General features: G+C 38.0%; 1 protein-coding gene across 4 annotated transcripts in view; it reads left to right on the top strand.

Moving 5' to 3' along the window:
* Positions 1-27,407, top strand: part of ARMC3 (armadillo repeat containing 3) — a 111,927-nt gene extending 84,520 nt beyond the window's left edge. For 2 of the 4 annotated variants that reach the window (XM_030818463.1, XM_030818464.1), the window contains exons 17-19: positions 19,482-19,682; positions 21,734-21,896; positions 26,162-26,474. In XM_030818463.1, coding sequence (XP_030674323.1) covers positions 19,482-19,682; positions 21,734-21,896; positions 26,162-26,371 — 574 coding nt within the window. In that variant the 3' untranslated portion in view covers positions 26,372-26,474. Of the gene's footprint in view, positions 1-2,088; positions 2,468-19,481; positions 19,683-21,733; positions 21,897-26,161 lie in introns of those variants that run through there. The other 2 variants (XM_030818466.1, XM_030818465.1) reach the window with 2 other exon arrangements.
* Positions 27,408-27,756: the final 349 nt, after the last annotated feature.

Genomic DNA, 27,756 nt, shown 5'->3' with positions numbered 1-27,756 from the left:
CTTCTGCTTTTCTTGGCTTTTTAAAATTGTCTGATTTTTCTTACAGCTCAATCTGGTTCTTAATCCTAAATCTTTTGGGCAATCCTTCTGGGTGGGAACTCATTTTGTGTACTTGTGAATATCAAGCTGCTGATCCTCACACAGCTATAGTTTGCTTTATTGTGATATTTGACACTGATGTTTTCCATAACACTGTGAAGCACTCACATCTTGATCTCATTAGATCCATGTCACTTTGTTCTATGGATAAATCCCTTATTTTCTGGCCCTTGGTGCTATCTTCTCATGCTTTGCAATACCGTACATATCAATGTTCTCCAGGAGTAGTACTCCTATTCCTACTCTCCACAGTTTTAGCTCCCACTCCAAAGCTGAGACCCTTCTCTTGAGTCCAGACCTGTGTGTCCAGTTGCCTGGTGGAGTCCTCTGCCCTGTCACTCTGAAGGCACCTTAAGTTCAATATGTTCCAACCTGAACTCATTGTTCACCGCAGCTCCCAAGCTCCCTCCCACTCTCTTCCCTCCCACTCTCTTCCCTCCCACTCTCTTCCCTCCCACTCTCTTCCCTCCCACTCTCTTCCCTGTGCTCGTTCATGTTAACCATATTCCCATACAATCACCCATGCCCAGGAATCATCTTGAAGTCCTTCTCATTTATCTCCAATATGGAATGACCAAGACAGTCCTATCCACTCTATGTCTTAACTCTCCTACATCTATTTCTTCCCTTCATTTTCACTTTTACTTCACTAGTTCAGGCCTTTATGTTATATGTAAATCACAGCAACCTCCTTATTGTACTGTAAATCCTCCCGCTTTCACATAGCCCTCCATAAACCCGTCCTCCATGCATGCACCCCCAGAGGTGCTAGCCCCCACCTTTTTTTTTTTTTTTTTTTTGAGACAGAATCTCACTCTGTCTCTAGGCTGAAGTGCAATGGTGTGATCCCAGCTCACTGCAACTTCCGCCTCCCAGGTTCGTGCAATTCTCGGGCCTCAGCCTCCCGAGTAGCTGCGTTACAGGTGCATGCCATCATGCCCAGCTAATTTTTTTAAAAAAAATTTTATTAGAGAAGGGGTTTTGCCATGTTGACCAGGCTGGTCTCAAACTCCTGGCGTCATGTGATCCACCCGCCTCGGCCTCCCAAAATGCTGGGAATTCAGGCATGAACCACCATGGCCAGCTGCTACACACCTTTTTAAATGAAAGTTAGATCATATGACTCTGTCGAAAACAAAGTTCCCTCTCATCTTATAGCTGAAGCCCACACTCCAAACATGGCCCACCCTGGAATAGCCTTTCTTGTTTTGTGGCAAGTTCCCATTCATTCTTTATTTTCTTTATAGCTTTGTTTTTGTGAAGCCTTTTCTGATCACACCAGGGTAAACATTTACTTTGTGCCCATTTTTTTGTGAATTTGGGTTTTTAATTATTTATATATTTAGCTATAGTTTTTCCTCACTTTATCGAGGCTTAATTGACAAATGAATTATTATGTACATTTAAACATGATGTTTTGATATCTGTGTATACTGTGAAATGTTTACCACGATTAAGTTATTTAACACTCTGTCACCTCACAGAGTTCCCTTTCATTTTTTGTAGTTTTGTGGTGAGAACATTGAAGATCTACTCTCTTAGCAAATTTCATGTATACATTATAGTATTATTAAATATAATGTAATGTCCCCATGCTGTACATTAGATCTCCAGAACACAGCCATTAGTCATCCCGTGAAACTGAAACTCCTTTGTGAATGGATTCTATCTCATCCATAGCCTGCACTGATTTGTGTTGATTTATTTGTCTTTCTTACTGAACAATGAGCTGTTTGAGATCTGGGACCATGCCTTTTTTTTTATCTTTATATCCGTAGAGCCTAGAATAGTATCAGGCTCATCAGGGGCAGTAAAAAATTATTTATTGATTAAATATTAAAAATTAATTATTGAATGCTGTTTGTTGAAAGGAACAGATGTTTGACTCCTTTATAGCATGTCCAGGGAGAACAAATATAAACAAATGACAATAATTATTCCTTCTTTGTACTGTCTTCACTTTCCCTCTTTCTCTGCAAATTCTGGCAGCTCACTCCCCACTTCAAGACAAACCCTGAAGCACTCCTAGGATTTAAGAGGATTGTTGGCATGAGGGAGAACACAGAGACTTTGGATTCAGACACAACTGGGCCTTGGTCTTCTGAACTGTAAATGAAAATGATGATCCCTGCCTCAAAGAGCTGCTGTAAGAGGAGAGATGGTGTCAGGAAAGTGCCTGACCATCACCTAGCACACTTAGGGGCTCAATGTGTGTCCCTTCTCTCTTCCCTTCTTAGCCTTTGGTCCATTGAGGGGTAGATTAGCCATAGCCCTGTTGTCCTGTTGCCTATCTTTTGGTCAACTCTTCTTGTCTTATGACTATTAAAACTTTGGACTCCTGGAAATAGAATAAAATATTTTAACTGCATTCATCTGATAAGCCATTGAGAATATTTTATGTTAAAAAGAGTGAGACAATAGCAAAGACATGGGATCAACCTAAATGCCCATCAATGATCGACTGGGTAAATAAAATGTGGTACATATACACCATGGAATATTATGCAACCACAAAAAAGAGTGAGATCATGTTCTTTGCAGAAACATGGATGGAGCTGGAAGCCATTATCCTTAGCAAACTGATGTAGGAACAGAAAACCAAATACTGTATGTTCTCACTTATAAGTGGGAGCTAAATGATGAGAGCACATGGACCCATAGAGGGGAACAACAACGCACACTGGGGCCTACTGGCGGGTGGAGGGTGGAAGGAGGGAGAGGGTTAGGAAAAATAAGGAATGGGTACTAGGCTCAATACCTGAGTGATGAGATAATCTGTACAAAAAAAAAAGCCCATGACACAAATTTGCCTGTGTAACAAACCTGCACATATACCTCTGAACTTAAAAAAAATGTAAAAGAAGGTCATAAAGGAAAAAAATAAATTAAAAAAGTGAGAGATATTGACAAAGAATAATGAGACATCGAGAACCATGGAGTGCTACATTTTTGAAAGGGAGAGGAGAGAAGAGATGGGAAAGAAGATCAATTACGTGTGAAGTGTTCTAATATGGAGAAGAGAAAGGGAAAGTATGGATTTCTTTTTCCTGATGAATATCATTACCATGCAGCATGTAAACTTAAATCTCTGTCTCCTGGGTGACGAGACACCATATTACTTTTGGTTTCGAAGGCTTTAGTTATACTCCCCTTCATGGCAAAACACTCATAGGAGACGTGATTAATTCGTTCCCTGGTTATCCACTCTCCTCCTTCCTTAGTCTTCACCGAAACCAACATATCTAACATTTCTTCTAAAGCTTTTCCTTATAGAGGACATTTGAATGTAAACATTTAAAAATAGCATTCACTAGACCTGTTTGTGAAATGTATGATAAGTTCTGTCTACACTGTTCTTTTGTATTCAGACCAGTTTTCATGAACGTTCACTTGATTGAACATGAGTTTATTACACACATTTAAAAGTTAGTTGTTTTTCTGTCTCCTTTTTCATATTCTCTTTCCACGCTGCTCATGTCTAGAGCCTTTTAGATATTTACAGCAAATGCTTTATTTAATACTTCTGTCACTCAATCTTGATCTACAGGATAATGATTTCCTAAAACATTTTTGTTTTTAAAATAATTTCCCACTACCCTCTTTTTAGCCATAACTTAAACTGTTGTTGCTTCTTCCCCCAAATCTTGACTACTAAAGTCTTTCAGAAACAGATATTGTCTCTTAGTCACATGTAAACACCTTCTTACCTTCTTTTCTACAATTCATTCATTCAACAAATACTTATTGCGCACCTTCTATGTGCCTGGAATTGTTCCAGTGCTGGAGATACAGCAGTAAACAAAAACCTTTGCCTTCATGAAACTTATATCGTAGTGAAAAGACAGACAACAAAGAAATATACACACTCACACACACTCACACAATCAGACACTACCCAGAACAAATCCTGTCTCTACTTTGAACAATGTCTTGTTCCCATCCTTTTGGAATAGATTGGGTGGATTAGGACACCCAATTTGAATACATTTCTTTCAACATTGAACTCCTGGAGACTTTCACATCTTTATCACTCATGTGGAATTTATTGAATGCTTCCTGGTATTGTGATTATTTTCCACATAACAAAGTCTTCTTGCTTAAATTGAAACCCCAAGAGGGCTGGGTTCATGACCTGTATTTCTCCCACCAGCCTTGTCCTAAAATTATGTATTTAAATAGTCGATGGTATCAAAAAGGAGCAAGGGATTAAACTTTGAAAATGTCAATAAGCGATTTAGAGCCAGCCAACTATTCTATATTTACCTGCCCTCCTTTTCATCCACCTATGAATGTAGAAAAATAACCCTTAGAGCTTTGGATCCCACAGTAAATCCCTGTTTCCTGAGGTAGTTTTGCTAAAGTTTCTGCAGGAGAGGTAAAAGTTCTGCTGTCTTTAACCAAAAACTGATGCTCTGAGAATTAATTTTACCAGAGTTAATTTTATAATTTCCAAATGTTTATTTCCATATGCATGAAATGAAATTTATTGAAGTACTGAAGTCCTTATTAATATAACCTGGCAGGCTTCATGGGAAAGAAGTCCAAAAGAAATGCTTCTATTTATAGCAATAAGAAACTACAGTTCAGGAGTTCCAGGAAATTCTCTTTTTAATCATTCATAAGATTGCATTTCCTGGAGGTGTATCAGATATTTTCTCCTTCATGCCAAATGACTCCTTGTTCTTACATCAGGCAGCACGCTCTGTGAGAAACACTCCTGCCTCTGTTTTGTAGGTAACTCTGAATAGTCACTCTATTCAGTGACTAAGTATTGGACTGACTGTTGGAACTGAGCTCTCCAATCTTACAACGCCACCTTGCAATTTTAGAAAACAGGTGAACCTATCTGTGCTTCCTGCACTTCTAATTGACCTTCCTACTATTGGTTTCTAATTTACTAAAATCTTAACTATGTATGTGACAATGTCCAATGTATTATTATTATTTTTTTACAAATAAGAGAAAGGGGTTAAGATGATCTCTCTGGGAAATACTAACTTTTGCTTAGAGATTTTATTAAAATGCATGGTGGGTGCATTCAATGATACATGATTAACCTTTCTACTTAGCTGCAGCAAATATAATATTTAATTAGAAAGTATAAAACTTTTAGTACTTGTTAAAACTAACATAGAGCTTTGTAATTCTCAAATAGCAGTTGACAGGATTATTTTTCTATTCTTTTCTTCAAAATAAAAAGAAAATTCATCTGGACCTCAGTCAATTCTTCCCTCCCACCTTGTGCTTCAAGTAATACTTAAAGATAAATAATTCCCAAACCCCCTAATTTACTGCTAGTGTAACAGATGCCCAATATGCGTGAGTATATAACAAGTGATTGACCGGGCATGGTGGCTCACGCCTGTAATCCCAACACTTTGGGAGGCCGAGATGGGCGGATCACTTGAGGTCAGGAGTTTGAGACCAGCCTGACCAACATGCTAAAACCCTGTCTCTACTAAAAATACAAAAATTAGCTGGGTATGGTGGTGAATGCTGGTAATCCCAGCTACCTGGGAGGCTGAAGCAGGAGAATCAGCTTGAGGCTGGGAGACAGAGGTTGCAGTGAGCCAAGATCACACTACTGCATTCCAGCCTGGGCAACAGAGCGAGACTTCGTCTCAAAAAACAAAACAAAACAAATCAAAACAAAACAGGTAATTCACCTGCCTGGTCTGGCCTAGCCCCATTTTCTTGATTTCTTGACCCTCTGACACATTTGTTATTTTAAGTTCCTTGTTCTCAAGAAGATAACAAAATAAAAGCTGCAATCAAAGCTACTGTTTAATCTTAATATTGTCAGATCCTATTATAATGAACAAGGTGTATAAGAAAATCTGCCCTCAGAAAGCAGGCTAATGTCACTGAGAGCAGTGTGGTAGATATTTAGATAAAGCAACAATTCTTTTTAATAATAAACAGAAGCATTTATTTGCATATCACTGGTTAATTGACAAAATTCTGCTGGAAAAATGGAAATGAACTAGCAGCAGTGTTGACTGCAAGTCAGGTATTAGAAACAGCATTGTGCTCCATGGAACTCCACCTACTCAAAGTCCCACCCAGGCCCGTTCTGGAGACTTCTCTCATCATGCAAAAGAGCTAAAGTCCTTGGGCAGGGAAGCAGGTCTGTGGTCACGGCTGGGGTTGTAGGACAGCCTCCCAGCCCACACTGGAGTCACCAAACTGTTTGGAGTCCTGGAAACTTAGGTTCTCATTTCATTCATTTTCGTTCACTTCTGCCCAAAGTCACGTTTGGCCATAGATGGTGCCTCTTGATCTGTCTCTGTGTGACTGTGGGTCAGCTGAGAGCCTCTGTGCTTCAAAACCAAAAAGGCATCTATAATGGTATCATTTATTAGACTTGCACCTTGGTAATTTTTTTTTTTTTTTTTTTTTGAGATGGAGTCTTGCACTGTCACCCAGGCTGGAGTGCTGCAGCTCAATCTCTGCTCACTGCAAGCTCCGTCTCCCAGGTTCAAGCCATTCTCCTGCCTCAGCCTCCCGAGTAGCTGGGACTACAGGCGCCTGCCACCACACCCGGCTAATTTTTTGTATTTTTAGTAGAGACAGGGTTTCACCATGTTAGCCAGGATGGTCTCGATCTTCTGACCTCGTGATCCGCCCGCCTTAGCCTCCCAAAGTGCTAGGATTACAGGCGTGAGCCACCGCGCCTGGCTGCACCTTGGTAATTTTTAAGGAAAAACAGCTAAAGCCAAAAACTGGAAAAGGATAGGCTGCGTCCTGGCACAGCTGTGAAGTGAGGAGGCTGTGACTTCCCTGACCCCTGCATCTTCCCTTTTAGATTTCCGTGAGTTCCTTGCAAAGCTGCTCTAGTGAGTGGCCGTGGACATCCTCCCCACTGCCTCCCAGAGGGCTGTCCAGCCTCACTGCTGTTTCTCCCAATGTGGGCTCTCAGCTAGCAGTGGAAAGTAGAGAAAGTAAGCCTTGCCGAGGCACAAATGACGGATAAGCTGTTATTTATCAGCTCAGAAGTATTTTAACAAAACGATTATTGCCTCCTTTGCTACTGAAAATGTTCAAGTTTCTGTCAAGCTGTTTAGGGGTGTTTGGTGCAAAGTAAAAAGTGGAGTGTAGGTCATACCAGCATCCCCTAGGGTGAGATGCAGAAAGTGAATAAAGACAGACAGTCCCTCTATGGTGTTAGAATATAAGTTGTGTAAAAGTAAAATCATAACTCTCATGTAAATATAAAGTGAATACACAGCAAGATTTATTTTAAAATTGATTTCTGTATACAATTCTATGAATTTTAATAAAAGTGGAGATTTATATAACCATCATCACAATCAGGATACAAAACAGTTCCATCACCCCAGATAATCCTAACCCCTGGTATTTCCTATTGGTTCTCTGTTACTGTAGTTTTTCTGTTTTGCTTTGTTTTGTTTTTTTTTAGAGACAGGGTCTCACTTTGTATTCCAGGCTGAAGTGCAGTGGTGTGATCTTGGCTCATTGCAACCTCCACTCACTGCAACTTCAACCTCCTGGACTCAAGTGATCCTCCCACCTCAGCCTCCCGAGTAGCTGGGACTACAGGTATGCACCACCACGCCTAGCTAATTTTTGTAAGGTTTCGTCATGTTGCCCAGGCTGGTCTGGAGCTCCTGAGCTCAAGCAATTTGTCTGCCTCTGCCTCCCAAAGTGCTGGGATGGCATGCGTGAGCCATCACCATGCAGCCACGCCTGTTAGTCTTTTTGAGAATGCCACATGAATAGGATCATACAGTGTGTAACCTTTGAGACTGTCCTTTCCACTCAGTGTAATGCCTTTGAGATTCTTCTGAATTGTTTTGTGTATCAGCAGTTTATTTTGGCGTATTATTTCACTGTGTGGATATACCACAGTATATGTCCACTCACCTGTTAAAGGACATTTGAGTTGTTTCTAGTTTTTGTTGATTATGAATAGAGCTGTTATAAACATTCGTGTGTGTGTGAATGTAAGTTTTTGTTTTGTTTTGTTTTGTTTTTTGAGGCGGAGTCTTGCTCTGTTGCCCAGGCTGGAGTGCAGTAGCATGATCTTGGCTCACTGCAAACTCCGCCTCCCAGGTTCAGGCAATTCTCCTGCTTTAGCCTCCCGAGTAACTGGGATTGCAGGCATGTGCCACCACACCCAGCTAATTTTGTATTTTTAGTAGAGATGGATGATGGTCTCTACTAAATGATGGCCAGGCTGGTCTCGAACTCCTGACCTCAAGTGATCCACTTGCCTTGGACTCCCAAAGTGCTGGGATTACAGGTGTGAGCCACCATACACAGCCAGTTTTAATTTCTGTTAAGGTAAATACCTGGGAGTGGGATTTCTGGGTTATATGGTAACTGTATGTTTAACTTTATAAGATACTAGCAAACTTTTCCAGAATAGCAATAGCATTTTGCTTTCTCACCAGCAATGTATGAGAGCTCCAGGTGCTCTACATCCTTGCTGGCACTTGGGATTGTTAGTATTTATTTATCTATTCTAATATGTAAATAGTGGTATCTCATCATGATCTTAATTTGCATTTCCCTAATAGCTAATGCTGTTAACATTAGGTTCTCATTTTTTCGTGTCCTTATTTGCCATCTTTATATCCTCTTTGGTGAAGTATCTGTTCAAGTATTTTGTCCATTTTTTAAATTGGGCTTTTGTTTTTGCTTTTTCTCAACTTTAATTTTAGGTTCAGAGGGTACAGGTGCAGGTTTGCTATGTGGGTAAATTGTGTGTTGCTGAGATTTAGTGTATGAATGATCCTGTCACCCAGGTAGTGAGACCAATACCAACAGGTAGATTTTCAACCCTTCCCCACCTCTCAACCTCCCCCACCCAGTAGCCCCCAGTGCACTAGTGTCTGTTATTCTAATCTTTATGTCCATGTGTAATGCAATGTTTAGCTCCCACTTATAACTGAGAACATGTGGTATTTGGTTTTCTGTTCCTGCATTAATTCACTTACGATAATGACCTCCAGCTGCATCCATGCTGCTGGAAAGGACATGATTTTATTCTTTTTTATGGCTGCATCGTATTCTATGGTGTATACATACGACATTTTTACTGTTGATGGACATCTAGGTAGATGCCATGTATTTGCTATCATGAATAGTGCTGCAATGAACATAGGAGTACATGTGTCTTTTTGGTACAATGATTTATTTTCCTTTGGGTGTACACCCAGTAATGGGATGGCTGGGTTGAATGATAGCTCTGTTTTAATTTCTTCAAAATCTCCAAACTTGTTTCCACAGTGGCTGAACTAATTTACAATCCCACCAACAGTGAATGAATGTTCCCTTTTCTCCACAACCTTGCCAACATCTGTTATTTTTTAGTTTTTAGTTTTTTAGTAATAGCCATTCTAACTGGTGTGAGATGGTATTCTCATTATGGTTTTGATTTGCATTTCTGTAATGATTAGTGACGTTGCAGATTTTTTCATATATTTGTTGGCCGCATGCATGTCTTCTTTTAAGAAGTCTCTGTTCATGTCCTTTGCCCATTTTTAATGGGGTCATTCATTTTTTTGCTTGTTGAATTGTTTAAGTTCTGTATATATTCTGGATATTTGTAGATCTTTGTTGGATGCATAGTTTGTGAATACTTTTCCCCATTCTGTAGGTTGCCTGTTTACTCTGTTGATAGTTTCTTTTGCTGTGCAGAAGCTGTTTGTTTTTTTACTGTTCAGTCTTGAGCATTCTTTGTCCTATATATGAGTCTTCTGTTGACCATGTGGCTTGCAAATATTTTCTCCCACTCTGTACCTTGTCTTTTTATTCCCTTAGCAGTATCTTTCTCAGAGCAAAAGTTTTTAATTTTGATGAAGTCAAATTTGTCAAAATTTTCTTTTATAGATTATGCTTTTGGTGTCATGTCTAAAAACTCCCTGCTTCTTGGTGAATGCCTTGAAAAAATACGTATATTAACATTTATATCTATAGAGTGTTTACATACATATATAGGCTAACCCTAGATCAAGAAGATTTCCTCCTTTGTTTTCTTCAAAATATTCAATGCTTTTAGGTTTTCTATTTAGGGCTAGCATTAATTTTGAGTTAATTTTTACATACAATGTGAGGCTTATGTTGAAATTTACTTTGCATATGAATGTCTAATTGTTCCAGGAACATTTGATGAAAAACAACATTTTTCTCTCTTGAATTATCTTTGTACCTTTGTCAAAAATCACTTGATGACTTCCTGCAGATCAAGTTGGCACAGACTAGTTTTTCTTTGCTCCTCCCTGCTAAATAGAATTATTAACCCTGGAAATAATGCAAGAGGCAAACAAAGGAGAACTCCAAAGGAGGCAAGAAGAAGGTGAACTGGCTGGCGACCCCATGACTGGGGAGAAAACACAGCAGCAGGGCATCTTATGTTCCCTCATCTAACAGAAGGCCCCCCAGCCTAGCAACAGAAAGCAACTAGTAGTCATTTGACAACACTAGGCAAACTCAGTGCCAATGACAAGGGGGTTGATTGGAGCCCCACTAACACTAGGAGTCTGGGTAAGCAAATGCCTCTTCTGACAGCCAGAGACCACTTTCCTTTTCCCCCTTCTACCCTTAGACCTTCTACCCCTACCCCTAGACCTGCCAAGAGATATCAAGGCAGCTGGGCAGGAGTAGCAAGAGGGACCTAGACACAGCAAGTGTACCTGAGGGGCTGACACTTGCTTCTCCCACCCAGAGATACTGGAGTGGCCAGAAGAGACCTGCTCAGCCCAGGGTGTGGCCAGCCTGGGAATCTGCTTTGTCGCAATAAGCCTGAGACGCCCTCTCCCACTGAGAAACACTGGGCAGGGGTGGAACCTGCAAGAGGGACCTAAGCACAATAAGTACCCTGGCAAAGGGCACTCCTTTGTCCCCATGGCATTGAAGCTACCTTCTCTCACCAAGAGACATGGAGTAGGGGATGATAATAGGGAGACATCTTGCCACAAGGGTCTTATCCATCTTACACAGGCTGGGGGAAACCAGCCACAACAAGCCCCTGCCTAGGGAAGCCTCTAGGTCCTTGCAGCCCTGAAATACCTATCCTTCACAGAGAGTCCCAGAATGGGGAAAGCCCTCGTATTCCTTCAGATAACACCAGGAGGGACCAGTGGGAGTCCCAGCAGCCTAGTTAAACTAAGCAGAAAAACACATACACTCACTGAATGTCTCTGAAAATTAACGTGTCATTGGAATCACTGCCTACAAAAGTAGTCCAGGACCTCTATACAGAACTCCAGGGAGACTGCTTACTAAAATAAATAAATAGACCCAGAGTTTCCCAATATAATAGACAACATATCCAGATAATGATCAACAAAAGACCTATCATATCAGGAACCAAGAAAATTACAATACCAATGAGAAATGACAATCAGTTAATGCCAACATGAAGACAAATCAGATGTTGGAATTATCTGACCTGGATTTTAAAGCATTCATAATGAATGTGCTTCAACAATCCATTACAAATGTTCTTGAAATAACCGAAAAAAATAGAAAATTTCAACAACAAAAATAGCAGTTATAAAAAAGGAAACAAATAGAAATTATAGAACTGAAAAATATAATAACAGAAATAAAAAGTCTCACTGGAAGGATACAATAATAAAATGGAGATGATAGATGATAGAATCAGTGAACTTGAGGACAGAGCAGTAGAATTCACTCAACCTATATAACCAAGAGAAAAATTAACTGGAAAAAAAATGAACAAAGCCTCAAGGACTTATGGGACAATAATAAAAGATCCAACTTATGGGACAATAATAAAAGATCCAACATTCATATCATTGCAGTTCCAGAAGGAGAGGAGAGAGGGTAGGACTGAAAGAGTATTCAAACAGATAATGATCTGTTGAATCATCTGTTGGTGAAAGATATAAACAGTTTGATTAAAGAAGAGAAGAAGATTCTAAATAGGATAAACCCAAAGAAAACAACACTAAGTTTATTATAATTAAACTTCTGAAATCAAAAGACAAAAATCTCTTGAAAGCAGCCAAAGAAAAACTATGCATTTCTTGTAGGAAAACATCAACTCATGTGACAGTGCCTTTCTTATTTGAAACTATAGAATCCAGGTGGAAGTGGCATGTTTTTCAAGTGCTGAAAGAAAAGAACTATCAACCACAAATATCTAGTGAAACCATTCTTCAGCAATGAAGAAGACAAATAAAGGACTTCTCAGGTAAAGGAAAACTAAACAACTTACAGTTAGCAGGCCTATCCTAACAGATTGGCTAAAGAATGTTCTTCAAACAGAAAGGAAATGATGAAAGAATCCAGAAGGATCAGGAAGAAAGAGGAATGCAGTATATATATATATATCTCCATGCAGTAGACTATCCATTTCCTCATGAGTATTATAAGTCACATTTGATGATTGAAACAAAATGTATAACATCTGATACTCAAGACAATGATATTTTAAAGTAAAGGAAGTAAAGGCACCTGAAAGGAGGTGAGGCTTCCATACTTTACTTGAAGCAGTAAAATGTGGATACCAGTACACTGTGATAAGCCATATTTGTATATTGTAATATCTACTGTAACCACTAAAATAACTATACAAAAAGCTATGCTCAAAAAGCCATAAATAAGTCAAGATGGAATCCTAAAAACAATGTTCAAGTAATACACAAGAAGGCAAGAAAAGAAGAGCAGAGGAATAAAAACCAATTGAAAGACAGATTGGCAGAGTGGATAAGAAGTTACAATCCGACTGTATGCTGTTTAAAGAAACTAACTTCAAATTCATTTGACATAGGTAGGTTGAAAGTAAAAGGATAGACAAAAATACCACGTAAACATTAACTTTTTATGGAGCAGGAATGGGTTTTAAAATATCTTATAAATTAGACTACAGAGCAAAGAAAATTACTAGAAATAAAGAGGGACATTATATTAGTGATCAAATGAATTAACTTATGAGGAAGACATAATGATCTAATGTGTGTGAACCAAACAACAAAGCCTCAAAATAAATGAAGCAAAGAAAACCTGATAGCACTGAAAGGAGAATTTGACAAGTTCACAATTATAATTGGGACTTCAACACTGCCCCCAAACCCCAGCAACTGGTAGAACTTCTAGGCGGAAAATTTGCAAGGATACAGAACATTTGAGCAACAGCAGCAACCAACAAGATCTCATTGACATATGTAGAACACTCCAACAATAACAGCAGAATACATGTTTTATTAAAAGTGCACGTGAAAACTCACAAATACCCTGAGCCATAATAAAAACCTCAGGAAATTTAAAATACTTGAAATTATACATAATATGTACAACAATCATGATAAATCAGATTAGAAATTAATAACAGAAATACAACAAGAAAATCTCTAAACAAGTGAAAATTGAATGATGCACTTCTCAATAATCCATGGGACATAAAAGGACATCTCAAAAAAAATTAAGAACATAGGACTGAAAGAAAATTAAAATAAAGCATATCAAAATTTGTGGGGCACACATTAAGGAGTGTTGAGAGGAAAATCTATTGTACTAAATGCTTACGTTAGAAACAAAAAGAGGTCTCAAATCAATAATCTGAGCTTCTACCTCAAGAAACTAGAAAAAGGAGAGCAAAACACTGCCAACACAAACAGAAAGAAGGAAATAATAAAGGTCAGAAATCAATGAAATTTAAAACAGAAACAATAGAGTAAATCAATGAAATAAAAATCTGTTTCTTTAAAAAGTTCAATAACTTGGGTAAACTTCTGCAAAGATGACAATTAATCAAAGAGAGAGGACACAAATTGCCAAAACCAGGAATGAAAGAAGGAATTATTACTACACACAATAAAGGATAATAAAGAAATGCTACAAGCAACTTAGTTCAGCAACTTAGATGCAATGAATGGACCAATTATTTATCAAAAACTACAAACTACCCAAACTAACCAAAGATGAAAAAGACAACAGCCCTGTAACTATTAAATAAATTTAATTGATTAAAATTTTTTTCAAAAAAGAAATCTCTTGATCCAGATAGTTTCATTGGCAAATTTCACCAAACATTTAAAGAAATAACATCAATTCTACACAATTTTTTTCAGAAAATAGGAAAATAGAGGACACTTCTCAACTCACGAGAATCTAATGCCAATCTATTTGCATTAGGTTACTCTAATGCCAGTACCAGACAAGGACATTACAAGAAAATTACAGATCAATATTCCTCATTAACACAGATCCCTAAATCCTGTATGAAATACTAGCAAATCAAATTCAGCGGTATATACAAAGAATAATTTATCTGAGCAACTTGAGGGCTTTATCCTAGGAATGCAAGCCTGTGTCATGCTTGTCAATCAATGTAATCCATCATATTAGCAGTATAAAGAGAAAAATCAACTTATATTAACTGACATGGAAAAAGCATTTGGCAAAATTCAACATCTACTTATGACATTGACATGATAAAAATAAAAATAAAACTGTTGAAAAAAGGAATAAAAGGGAATTGCCTCAACTTGATAAAAGCCATCTACAAAATAATCTACAGATCACATCATACTTAATGGTAAAAGACTGCAAAGATCATGAACAAGACAAAATATCATCTGTTTTGGCCACCCCTGTTCAACATTGTATTGGAATTCCTAGACATTGCAATAAGGCAATTTTTAAAAGTTAAACAGATTGGAAAGTGTGGGAGAAAAAAAAAACCTATCTCTATTTGCAGACAACATGATTGTCTAAATAGAAAATCCTTAAGAAATCCACGTTAAAAAAAACTCTTGGAACTAATAGATGAGTTCAGTAATATGTCAGGATATAAGGTCAATACAGTCAACATACAAAAATCAATCATGTTTCTATATGCTAGCAATGAACAATTGAAAACCAAACATTTTGTAAATATTTTAAATAGCTTTAAGAAATGAAATATGAAATAAAAATGAAAGTGAAAGAAAACATATCCAAGACTTGCATATTGAAACTATAAAAACACTTACAAAAGAAATCAAGGAATCACTAAACGAAGAGACATACCATGCTCAAATATTGGAAAATGCGAAATAGTAAAAATGTCGATTTTTCCCCAGTTGCTCTATAGATTTGATGCAATTCCATCAAAATTCTAGCAGGATTTTTTGTAGATATAAACAAGCAGATTCTAAAACTTTTATGGAAAGGTAAATAAACTGATAGCCAAAATAATTTTGAAAAAGGACAATAAAGTTGAATTAATCCCTACCTGATGTTAAGACTTACTATAAAGCTACATTAACCAAGATCATGTGGTATTGGTGAAGGGATTGACACATCAATGAACAGAATACAGCCTAGAAATAGATGACAAAAGTAAGGCCAAGGAAGTTTTTAACTGAAATGTTTGTGAGGTAATAACATGCTGTTACAAGAAGTAATATAGAGCAATTCCATGTACCCTAATTATACAATTTTGAAAACTATAGAACAATATCATAACTAGGATATTGACATTGATACAATCCAATCATTTTATTCAAGTTTATTTTTCTTCTACGTGTGTGTATTTAGTTTTATACACTTTTATCACATGTGTAGGTTTATGCCTCTACTAGCACAGTTAAGATAATAAATAGTTTCATCACCACGTGGACCCTCAAGTCGAATTGCCCCAGTACCATTTGTTAAAAAGACCATCCTTCTTCCATTGAATTGCTTTTGCACCTTTGTCAAAAGTCAGTTGAGCATATTTTTTTTGGTTTCTATTTCTGGGTCCTCAGTTCTGTTACATCCATCCATATGTCTATCCCTCTACTAGTACCACTCTGTCTGAATTACTGTAGCTATATAGTAAGCCTTACTATCAAGTACAGTGATTCTTCCCACTCTATTTTTCTTTGTCAAGATTGATGTAGCTATCTTAAAATCCGTGCCTTTTCATATAAATTCTAGAATAAGATTTTCTATTATATGTCTAGAAAAAACCGCTGGGATATTGATAGGAATTGCATTAAAACCAGAAATCATTCTGGGGGAGAACTGACATCTTTAATAGTTACATCTTCAAATCCATGAACACAGTACGTCTCATCATTTATCTAAGTCTTCTTTGATTGCTTTTCTTAGCATTTTTAATATCCAGCACACAGATCATGTAGGAATTCAACATGTTTTGCAAAGTTTATCTGTAAGTATTTTATTTGGAGCAATTGTAAATGCTTCAAACAGTTTTTTGGTTTTAGTTTTGATTTGCACATGTTCCTTGTTACTTGCTATGTGAAACACAATTGGTTTTTGTGTGTTGATCTTATATCCTGACCCTTTGATGAACTCATTTATAGTAGTTTTTTTTTTTTTTTTGAGAATTCCTTGGGAGTTTCTACATAGACAGTCATGTCATCTGCTTTGTGTTTCGTTTTCAAGAGTTTGATTTTGATGTATCTGAGAATAGATTTCTTTGGGTTTACCTTATTGGCATTCACTGAAATTCCTGACTGTGTGGATTTATGTTTTCAACCAAATTGAGGGAGCCATCTCAGCCTTTCCTTCTTTATTCAATGTGTTTTTTCTATACTGTACCCTTTCTCTTCTCTGTCTGGGACTTTGATGACACCAATCTTAGACCTTTTTAATTGTACCACAGGTCCCTGAGCGTCTGTCAATTGTTTTTTTCAATCTTTTGTTTTCTATCCAGGCACTGTGGCTCAAACCTGTAATCACAGCATTTTGGGAGGCCAAGGCAGGAGTTTCGCTTGAGCTCAGGAGTTGGAGACAAGCCTGGGCAACATAGTGAGACCTTGTCTTTACAAAAAAATAAAAAATAAAATTAGCTGAGCATGGTGGCACACACCTGTACTCCCAGCTACTCAGGAGGCTGAGGTGGGAGGATCACTTGAGCAGTGGAAGTTTGAGGCTACAGTGAGAAGTGGTGGCAGCCAGTGCACCCCAGCCTGGGCAACAAGTGAAACCCTGTCTCAAAAACAAACAAACAAACAATAACAACAACAACAATTTTGTTCTCTGTGTTGTTCAGATTGGATGATTTTTATTGTTCTATCTTCAAGTTCATTGGCTAGTTCCTCTTTTATCTTCATTATGCTGTTAAACCCATTTAGGGAGTTATGTTCTTTTAAACTTTTAATTACGTATTTCTCAGTTCCAAAATTATATATTTATGTCTTCTATTTATTCTAAGATTTTTAAACTTCTATTCATTTCAAGAGTATTTGATCTTACTTCTTGAAGCATTTTTAAAGTCTTTGTGTAATCAACATCTGTGTCATCTAGGCAATGGTGTCTATTGATTGTCTTTTCCTATATGAGTTGAGATTTTCTTGGTTCTTCCTATAATGAGTAATTTTATATTATAATAAGTTATAAGTCCTATGGGTCTTATTTGTGGGCTGTATTTACATTCTAAGAATATTCCTTTTGGGTGTGTTTTAGCAGGCAATTGACTAAGTTGAGTTCAGGCTTCCAATTCCAACCAGGCTTCTGTGGATTGTCATTCCTATGTCAGCTGAATTTTCAAAGTCTTTGCAGTGCTATTTGGATTGGTTCTGCATGTATGGCAACCAGTATCCACTTTGGGACTTGGATGGCAGTCTATCCAGTAGTTCAGTTTTCACAGTCTATGTATGTGCTGTTGAGGGTCAAGCCATGTATGCACAGCTCAGGATAAGCCTAGGAATTTATAAATAATTTTATGGGGTTGCTTTTCTGAGCTCCTTCTTTTCCATAATCTTCCTTGCCTTTCCTGATTCTTTGGGGGCTTCCCTTTAGGTCCTCCAGCCAGAAAACTTTATTTGTCTTGATCTACTGCACTCTTGCCATGACTGCACCCATATCTACAGCCAAATAGCAGAAGGTCTGAGGTAGTATAAAGCAATTTTAGGCTCTTATAGGATCCTAGTGCCACCAGTGCCACCACTGTCAGAGGATTCCTTGTGGGCTTAGAATGCACAAGAATGAAGAAAAATAGAAGAACAAAAATTAAAACTGGGGCTTTCCTTTATTCTTTTTCTTCCTCTCAAGAGGGCATCTTCTTGAGCTTCTCTGTCTGTGCTGATGTTCACTTCCAGTTGCTGGGCTAAGTTTATTTCAGCATGGGGAATTGTGGAATTCAACAGAAGGATAAACCATCATCAGTAGAATATCAATTCAAATTTTATTCTCTGCTCTTCCTGTTGCTATTTACTTTTCAGAGTCCTCAAATAGCTGTTGCATGCATCCTGTCCAGCTTTTGTGACTGTATTCAATGGGACAGACAGGGTGAAGTATGCTTACTCCACATTACCTGGAATAAGAACCCATGCTATTGTTTTTGTTTGACTCATTAATTAGAGAGGGAACCAGTAAGATGTTCATACTGGTTCAAAGAACTGTTGAGGTGGAAGGTATTTCCATCCAATTTAACTAAGGAATATTAGAAAAAGATTGCTGAGTTACATGCCAAATTGATTAACATCCTATAGGACAATAAACTGTAACCTTTGAGAGTATCTTTTTCATTGGACAGGAATTATTTGCATCTCTACATGTTAAAATATACATGCTAACTAGTAATTCTCTAAGGCCAAAACTTTTAATTAAAATTTCATTTTTATTAAGTACTAAACTAAGTACATTTCTCTAGATAAACCTTGGATGAGTCTTTGTTCTTGTACGTCATGGAGATTACATGCCATTCTTATTCTGTAAGGTTTTTTTTTTTTGCTTTATTTCCTTGTTTTGAATAATTTTTCTTAAAAATAGCAATCCAAATTATTCCTGCAGAAGGTCTTAACTGAAGTAAGAGATGATGTAGCTGGCTTAGACTCTCTGAGAAGGCAACCCAATTGTTTCCAATTCAATAAATATGTATTACATACCTACTACTATGTGCCAGACACCTTGCTAGGCAATTGTGCAGAAGACCAATATATGATTTTCATAATATACATCAATCACACAATGTTCTCTTGAAAATTAGTTTGTCTTGCCTAATATAGACTGTAAAATTCTCCAATTGTCATTGAGAATGAAAATTTGAAAACTTTATGTATGTATAAAATACAGTCATTCCTCAGTATCTATGGGGAATTGGTTTCATGAAGCCCTATAGATACCAAAATCCATGCATACTCTAGACCCACAGTCAGCTCTGTGGAACCCACATATATGAAAAGTCAGCTGTCTGTATCTGTGGGTTTTACATAGCACAAATACTGTATTTTCAGTCACATTTGGTTGTGGAATGCAGAACCCACGGATAAGAAGGGCCAACTGTATTTACTGAAAAAAATCCACATATAAGTGGATCCACACAGTTCAATCTCGTGTTGCTCAAGGGTTCACTGTACCTTTTTTCTGTGATGCTCTTCTCAGAAATGCAAGAGCATTTGTTTGTTCATTTGTTTAGCAGAAGATGTCATTTTGATTGCCCTTGTTTACTTTCAAAGGAAAAGCAGAGGAAAAAAAGAAGAGGAAAAAGTGAAAGAGGAGGAAGAGGTTATGGCGGTACCAAAATTTGTTGGTGAAGGAAGCTCTGACAAAGAATGGTGTCCTCCCTCTGACCCTGATTTCTCTATGTATGTGTATGAGGTGACCAAATCAATACTGCCCATAACCAATATTAAGGAACAGATTAAGGATCTTGCAAAGTAAGTTGTCTATGTATATATGTGTTTTTAATTTCTGAAAAAATTTTAGTGTCATATACATTTTAGCCATGTTTTAGACAAATACGCCATAAATAAAATTGAAGCTTACAGCACTCTGACTCTGACACAGAAACACAATGAATTGGAAAAGTCCTCAATTTCTATTTAGGTCATATGTTCACTTAGAATCAGAGATAGGAGCTGGAAATTGCTTCAAGAAAAATGCCTGTTATTTTCTTCAGCTAGACCATGAAAAGCATCTTTCAATGTGATCCTGCAGAAGTTATGAATGAATCAAAAGTTTGAAAATTAAATCATCCCTTAGGTGGATGGGGTGTTCATAAGTTAAAGGAATCCTACTGTGAATTATTTGTAAACTGATAAATTTTCTAATACAAATGTCCAATGTCTCTTTTTCTGATCCGTTTCTGATATTTCGTGTTTCACGTTACTCTAAGTGGGGCGTGAGCATTCTAAACAATGGCTGCTTAGGCAGGCTCAGGGCTCTGTATAAGCCAGTGAAGTTGTCTTCTTCATTAGAGTGTTTAATTACACCAGGTAAAGGCTGGAATTGGACTTGGTAGCTGTAAGGGGTTAGGAATCACCAGAAGTGAGGACAGGCTTCGTGACTGACACCACTCAGTAGGTAAGCTGCTGGCTTGTGCAACAGCTGCGGTCTCCATGGGAGCTTGCATCTCCTCCAAATAGCAGTGAGTTGCTATCATGAAACCTGGATGTGACAACTGCAAGTAACACAGCTGCCAGATCACTGACTTTTTGTCAGCCAGAACTGGAAGAGAACATTTTTGGCTGCTGAAGTATTCCTGATGTCCTTGAGAAGTGATGGCTCAAGCGGAACTCTGTCTTCGCTTATGTGAACGTTTGTCAAATCTCTTCATGCTTTGTTCCTATCAGTAACACTTTTCATCATTCTCAAATAATTGTCTTTTTTTAACCTGAGCCCACACCAAGATACAGAGAGAGGCAGAGATATGTCCCCATGGCTCTGGTCCTTGGCATTCAGTAGAGTACCCCTGGCTTGGTGGAACTGCAGTCAGTTCAACAGCTTTCTCCCCAACTCTTTCTCTCTCTCTCTTTTTTTTCTTTTTTTAAATCATTGTTCTTCTTTGCTTGGTTTCTCAGGCAGCAAGAGGAATTTCTTTAAAATTCGTAATTTGGGCCAGGCACACTAGCACATGCTTGTAATCCCAGTGCTTTGGGAGGCCAAGACGGGAAGATTTATTGAAGCCAGGAGTTTGAGACCAGCCTGGGCAACATAGTGAGACTCTCATCTCTCTTTATAAATACAAATTAAAAACTAAAATTGCAATTCTGCCTTTACTCCAAGAATGTAGTGGTCTTCATAGACAAAGGGTATAGCAGGTGTGTTTACTGACTTCTTCAGTGAGAGCCTAATATTAGGAGAAATCCACAAGCAAAGTATACCACGTTTATCCTGCCTTGCCCACAGATCTGTGACTTTATTTTCTTTTTGCCTCTTCCTCTTCTTCCTTGCTCCTGACTTCAGTGTTAAGTCATACCATGTCTTTCTCTAAATTAAAATAAATTTTTAAAGAAAAAATAAAAATATAAAACTTGAAAATGTTTGTAAATCTAATGGGAAAATTTTCTGTGTTTGTCTTGTCTCTGAGTTTAAATTCCTTGAAAGAAGAACGGTATGTTACTTCAACTCCTTCCTTGGATTTCAGATTAAAATATTTAAAAATACTTTTCAAGACTAAGATAAAATTTTAAAACTGCATTGATATTTAGTGTTATATTGATTTTATCTTGTGATAAGTATTGGGAAAAATTAGCGCTCATTTTCTCCTTCAAATTGAATGAAATTGCTAGAATTTCCGTTTATATATGATGGCTTGCATACAGTAAGCATGCTAACCTATTTATGGTTAGTACTTTCTCAAAAATAAAGCACAATAAAAATCACAGCAAATGTCATTTTTACATATATATTTACATGTAATTACACTCAAAGCATCCTAAGTGAGTTATTAAAATTGACTGATTTGATCTCAATGTAATTGACACAGGTATGTGGCAGAAAAAATGGGTGGTAAGATTCCAAAAGAGAAACTACCTGATTTCAGCTGGGAACTTCACATAAGTGAACTGAAATTTCAACTTAAATGCAATGTTATACCGATTGGACATGTCAAAAAAGGAATCTTCTACCATAGAGCTTTGCTGTTCAAGGTATGTAAGGTATTTTGCCTCATTTGCCATTAAGTAAAAATGCTTTGTCTTTATCATATGGGAGTAGTCCAGTTGCTAACATTTAACTGGATATTATTAATTCTACCATTTAGATTTATTTATATCTGACATATAAGTGTATATATACATATATACAAGCATACACCTACATATATATGAATATATACATGCATACACACACATACCTGCCTATATAGTCACCAGACTACTAGAAGCATATTTATTCAATCGTGACCATACACCTACTATGGCGAGGACCTCTGCTAGGGCCTGAGAGTACAGAGATACTAAAATGACAGTCCCTGCACTCCAGGGGTACCTAAACCAGACTTGCAGCTTCCAAAGTAAAGTCAGGGAAAATTCCAGAAAAAGAGCTGATATATAACCCAAGTATGAGAGGCTGCATAGGCTTTCCTCAAGTAAAGAAGGAAAACAAGCGTATTCTAAACAGAGAAAACATCTTATGCAAAATAATACAGGTATGAGAATCAGTGGTCTATTTGAGGAAGGTAGAATAGTTTGTGTGCATGAGGAAAAGAGGAGGGGTGAATGCTAGATCATAACGCATCATGTAATTTTGGGCATTATTACCCTAAAATATAACAGTAGCCACTGAAAGTATTCAAGGGGGTAACATCATTTTGAAACACTATTCAGGCAACAGAATGGGGAATGAATTAGAGCAGGGGCAAGACTAGAGACAGGAAAACCAGTTAGAAGGTGACCGAGCAAGAAGTGTGGTTGATCCATACTAAATCCTGACATGTAGATGTGGAAGAGCCAATGAATTTAGAGGACATAATCGAAAGGAGTTGGTGACTGCCTAGGCATGGTGCGAGAGAATACATGAGGAGAACAAAATGATTTCTGGGCTTTGAGTGGGGCAGCTGGTAATGATGGCATTATTCCCTGAAATGGGGACATCAGAGAAGGATCAGGTTGAAGAGAGGGGGTGATCTTTTGCTCCATCATATCCAGTGTCTGGCATATCATAGAAGCTGGAAAAATGTGAACTATAGACTAAATGCATAAATTTCCTACCCTTTCCCAAATACTTATAAACATCATTGCATTCACATGCATCTTACCTCCAGTTCCAAGCTAATTCTATTATCTAAGTGCCAGCCTTTCCTATTCCTTTGGATTGCCTGCTGTATCAATTCTTCCTTCTCTCCTGTCTTAACTCTCTTCTCTCTCTTAGCTATTTTCCCCTTTAAAATCTAAACATGCTTAAGTCTGCAGTATATAAAGAGAAAATATAAAGCTTTTATCATAATAGCTACAATTACTACCTTAAATCCTATTACCGTGACTAATGTCATTTTGAACTATATGCCAGGGATATGATAACTATAATTGTGAAGAGTTTCAAAAATGCCAAATATAGAAATGACTACCCTTACTTTAAAGGTGAGCAAACTGATACCTGGAGAAATAATTTTACCCAAGGTCAACCATAGGTGGAGCTGAAATTTGAGCCCATGCCTACCTGAATAAAATACCTACCACACTGCTTCTACCCATAGATAATTCCCATTCCTGGTCAAAATTCTGAGTCATCTTAGCTCCTTGTCATTCTTTGGCACACCTCTCATTTTTGTCCTAACTCACGGCCATCTGGCTTTTGCTCCCACTCTCTCAATAAGGACCTTAGTGATCTCCCTATTGTCTGCCTTGCTTAACAGATCAAAGAATTGGAGAACACCTCCAGGTCTCTCTTAAATATTGGGGTTCCTCAAGGTTCTGACCCAGACACTCTTCTGTTCTCCCTTTATGTACTTCGCAGGGTGAGGTTTTCCTTCATATGGCCTTAAATACTACCTAAATACCTAAAATCTACAGATTATTTCCTTCATCCTTCAAACCTCCCCTGATTCCAGATCTATGTATGTGGTTAATATCCAGCTAGCTCTATATGAGTGTCTCATAGGCACTGTATTTTCAAGTTGGGCTACTATAACAAAATACCATAGACTGGAAGATTAAACAGCAGTCATTTATTTCTCATAGTTCTGGAGGCTGAGAAGTCCAAGATCAGAGTGCCGGCAGATTCAGTGTCTAGTGAGGGCTCCCTTCCTGGTTTGCAGACAGCCACCTTTTTGCCATATCCTCAAATGGCAGAGAAAAGGCTCCCATTGTATCCTCACATGGTGGAGAGCAAGCATGCTCTCCTGTCTCTTATTATAGGGACACTAATCCCATCGTGGGGTCTACCCTCATGACCTCATCTAAACCTAATCTCCTTCCAAAGACCCCCACCTCCAAATACCATCACATTAGGGATTAGGGCTTCAACATATGAATTTGGGGGAGTATACAAACATTCAGTTCATAGCAGGCATCTTAAGCTCATTATGCCAAACAGAATTACCCTCACATCTCAACTGAGTCATACAATTAATTACCCAGAAACCTCCCACCATTGAAATTCTGAACACCAATACTCACTGATAAAATATCTTATCCTTCCCCTCCTCCTAAATCCTTCAGTCCTTCTATATATACTCTTTATCTCCCTTATTTTCTTCCAGTTTTTTGGCCTGTTTGGCTTTACTTTCTTCCCTAGGCAGGACAGACAAATAGACCACAGACCTAATAATTCACTCACTCACTAATTTCCCCCATTCCCTCTCCTCCCGTCCTTCCACCCTCTGCCTTGCCAACCAGGCCTTGTTCTGATTGTCTGTCCTTTTCACTCATACACGCCACCTACAAGCCACTCCTCTATAGGCCACCCTTTCCCAGCTCCTAGTGGCAGGCTTTTTCCTATTTCCTTCAGCTACTGGGCCCCACATCTGCCCTTTGCCAAGTGCTTCCATCTGCACTGCTCCCCTCTAAGCAGGTGACCTTGTGTCCCGCTTCACAAACAAAACAGGGAGTTTCAGATGGGAATTCCTTCACCTCAGTCAGCAGCAGTTATTACCCTGACATTAAAAACTCAGACTCCAGAGACAGATGCCCTGGCTTTCACTTTCCGTCACCACATACCATGACCTTGGGAAAATTATGAGACCTCAGTTTTACCCTCTATAAAATGGGGAAAACGATAGCATCTATTCCACCGGGTTGGTTGTTTTGATGATTTACAAGGCTTTGACACGGAGTGTTACTTTTGGAAACATCTTATAATTATATATTTATTTTTGTCTCTCTGCCCCACTGAACTATGAGTGTCATACATTCAGATACTGTTTGTGTTACAGTTGATTCTTTACCAGTAGGTCTATATAGAATGTAAGGCTCTAGAAATGATAACCATGTCTTAATCATCATGGTCCACCCAAGACACAGTGACCTGGTGCAGTCATTATATTGTCAGTAATCAATAAATTAATATATACATATACAGGGTACTAAAACAACACAATTCCTGCCTTCTGGTGCTGTGTAGTATTAACTGAGTATGTAGCCTTGCCACTGCTTTAAGCACTGGACAGATAATTGACTTCATCTTCCTAACACCTTATGAAGAAAGTACTGTTGCTCCCCTCATTTCTCAGATGAAGCCATGGAAGCCCAGAGATGCCAAGTCCCTTGCTGTGGTGCGCGGCTAGTCGGTCTCAGGTCTGGGCTACAATCCAGACCCAGGCAGGCTGAGCCAGCTCTCCTGTTCACTATAAAGTGGCTGAGTAGTCTCCAGATTAGAGATACTTTGTTTTAATAACCTCAAAATCAGGAATCATCAGAGGACAAATTGAAGAGACAATTTCCAAGGAACCTAAGCAGTCTCTGGTGAGGTGGCAGCAAGGAGCCCTAGGACCAGGCACCCACAGTTCTGCCTCTCCTGCCCCATGGCACGCAGAATAATTTAGCTGGAAAGAGCCCCCACCCCAGGGTGATGCCTCCATTCAGTCTCACTGCATTTCACAGCCAAGGAGAGCCCAGAAGTTTGGAAAGATGGATAGATGCACTAGTGCCAAGAGTGCACAGAATAGCTTTTTTCCAACCACCTTCCCCATCTGATACAATAGTGTTACTACCTGGAAAAGGTCACTTCCCAGCAGGACCTACACAGAGATTTTGCATCTACAGAATCTTGAGTGAATTTATCACATTTGATAGAGGGAATTTATCACATTTGATTGGCCCCTATACCAATAGTCCACATCTTTCAGCCTCCTGTAGAAACATTTCTTTGCAAGACTTGTGTATTTCACCTTCAATCAAGGTGGGCAATTACAAATAGGATATTCCCCACCCCTCTCCCACATCACCCTTGACTGAGCTCTTGTTTTCTCCTGCAGGCTCTGGCGGATAGAATTGGCATTGGTTGCTCCCTAGTTCGCGGAGAGTACGGTAGAGCGTGGAATGAAGTCATGCTGCAGAATGAATCTCGGAAGGGAGTGATTGGGGGCCTCCCCACTCCTGAGATGTATGTGGTTGACCTCATGTTCCATCCAGGTGGACTGATGAAGTTGAGAAGTCGAGAGGCTGATCTTTACAGATTCCTTTAAGCCATCAGACGAACACAAGAGAGGCTCAAACAAGAAATTCATTGTGTACACTCTCTAAGACATTCACCAAATTGATTTTATCTCTTTAAATAAAAACTTTAAAGTATTAGAAATGTTTTCTCTGCAAAGGAATTAGGAAACTTGGAGTGAACTTTGCTGTGCTTCTGATTTCAGGCTTTTGGCAAGAGTTCTGTCTTATTAGATCATTTTCTGCTCACTGACCGTCACATAAAGCTGATTGTTGTCAAAATTCATCCAGCCCACTGTGTCCTGAGGAGCGTCTCTGTCATTTAGGAATCACATGTAGCGCTCAGCTGCTGCACCCAGGACAACACTGTGGCCTCATGACTGTCATCTTTCTTGCCCAGAATGTTTCAGACACTCTCAGTTAAGCAAACTAAGTGAATTTTTAGTATTTGCAGTCACCTTGTCTCAGTTTCATTTAAGATTTTGATAGTTTAGATAGAATAAACACAGATCTGTTTGAGCATTACAAATTCCTTTCTGAAAATTTTTGTTTCTATTTTTAAAAATTAATCATTAAAAACACTTTAATATAGTGAGTTAAGAATATTTCTAAAGTATATTTCCATAAAATGTTTTTGTTTTCATCTTGTCTGTGTTAGCTTGGAAACAGACCTTCAGCTAAAAACAATTCTGATTTGCTCTTCCACATTTTAATGCTGGGCCATTAATATATTATTTTCAATGTATAGAACTAAAAAATTTTTATTTTTTGGAAAACTTTGAAGCATAAAGGTAGAGCAAATCTTTGCTGAGGAATTGTGTTTTAGTATTGAGCACAAAATGGGGAGTAAATTCACATTTCAAATGATAAGACAAAAACTACTAATGTGGTGAATCTCATGAAGTATATATTGCCTAGTCATGCTTAAAGTCCAGTGTTGACCTGTATAGTCATTTTCGTAGAAGACGTTTTAAGGTGAATTTGATTTTAGAAATTAAAGCTAAGATTATTTTGTATTAATTTGTAATTTCAAAGAATATAATTCTTTATTTCAGAATAAATTTCTTTATTTCTGGTGTGGTAATTATATTTGTGTGGTAATTATATTTATCATAGAATTTTATGAAATTAGAGTGTGGATTATAGGATACAAACCTATTTGTAGGTTTTTCCCCTGCATTTTCAAGTCTGTTTTGATCCAGAAAGTATTTAAAGTGGATTACAAAGATCCATGGGATATAAGAAGGAAAAAAAATTAATGAAATACAGGCATAAGTGTAGGAAAGCCCAATAAAGCAGGAATAAGATTTGTATCCAAAGATTAGAATTCACAAAAATGCAGTGCATTTGTTAGAGATGAATGGAAATTTGACTCTATACTCACTGGCAGCCAGTGTGAGGGGAAATGTTATGTATC

Source organism: Nomascus leucogenys, chromosome 9 (genome assembly GCF_006542625.1).
Source record: "Nomascus leucogenys isolate Asia chromosome 9, Asia_NLE_v1, whole genome shotgun sequence".
NCBI classification, from domain to species: Eukaryota; Metazoa; Chordata; class Mammalia; order Primates; family Hylobatidae; genus Nomascus; species Nomascus leucogenys.
This window is presented reverse-complemented; position numbering and strand designations above follow the sequence as displayed.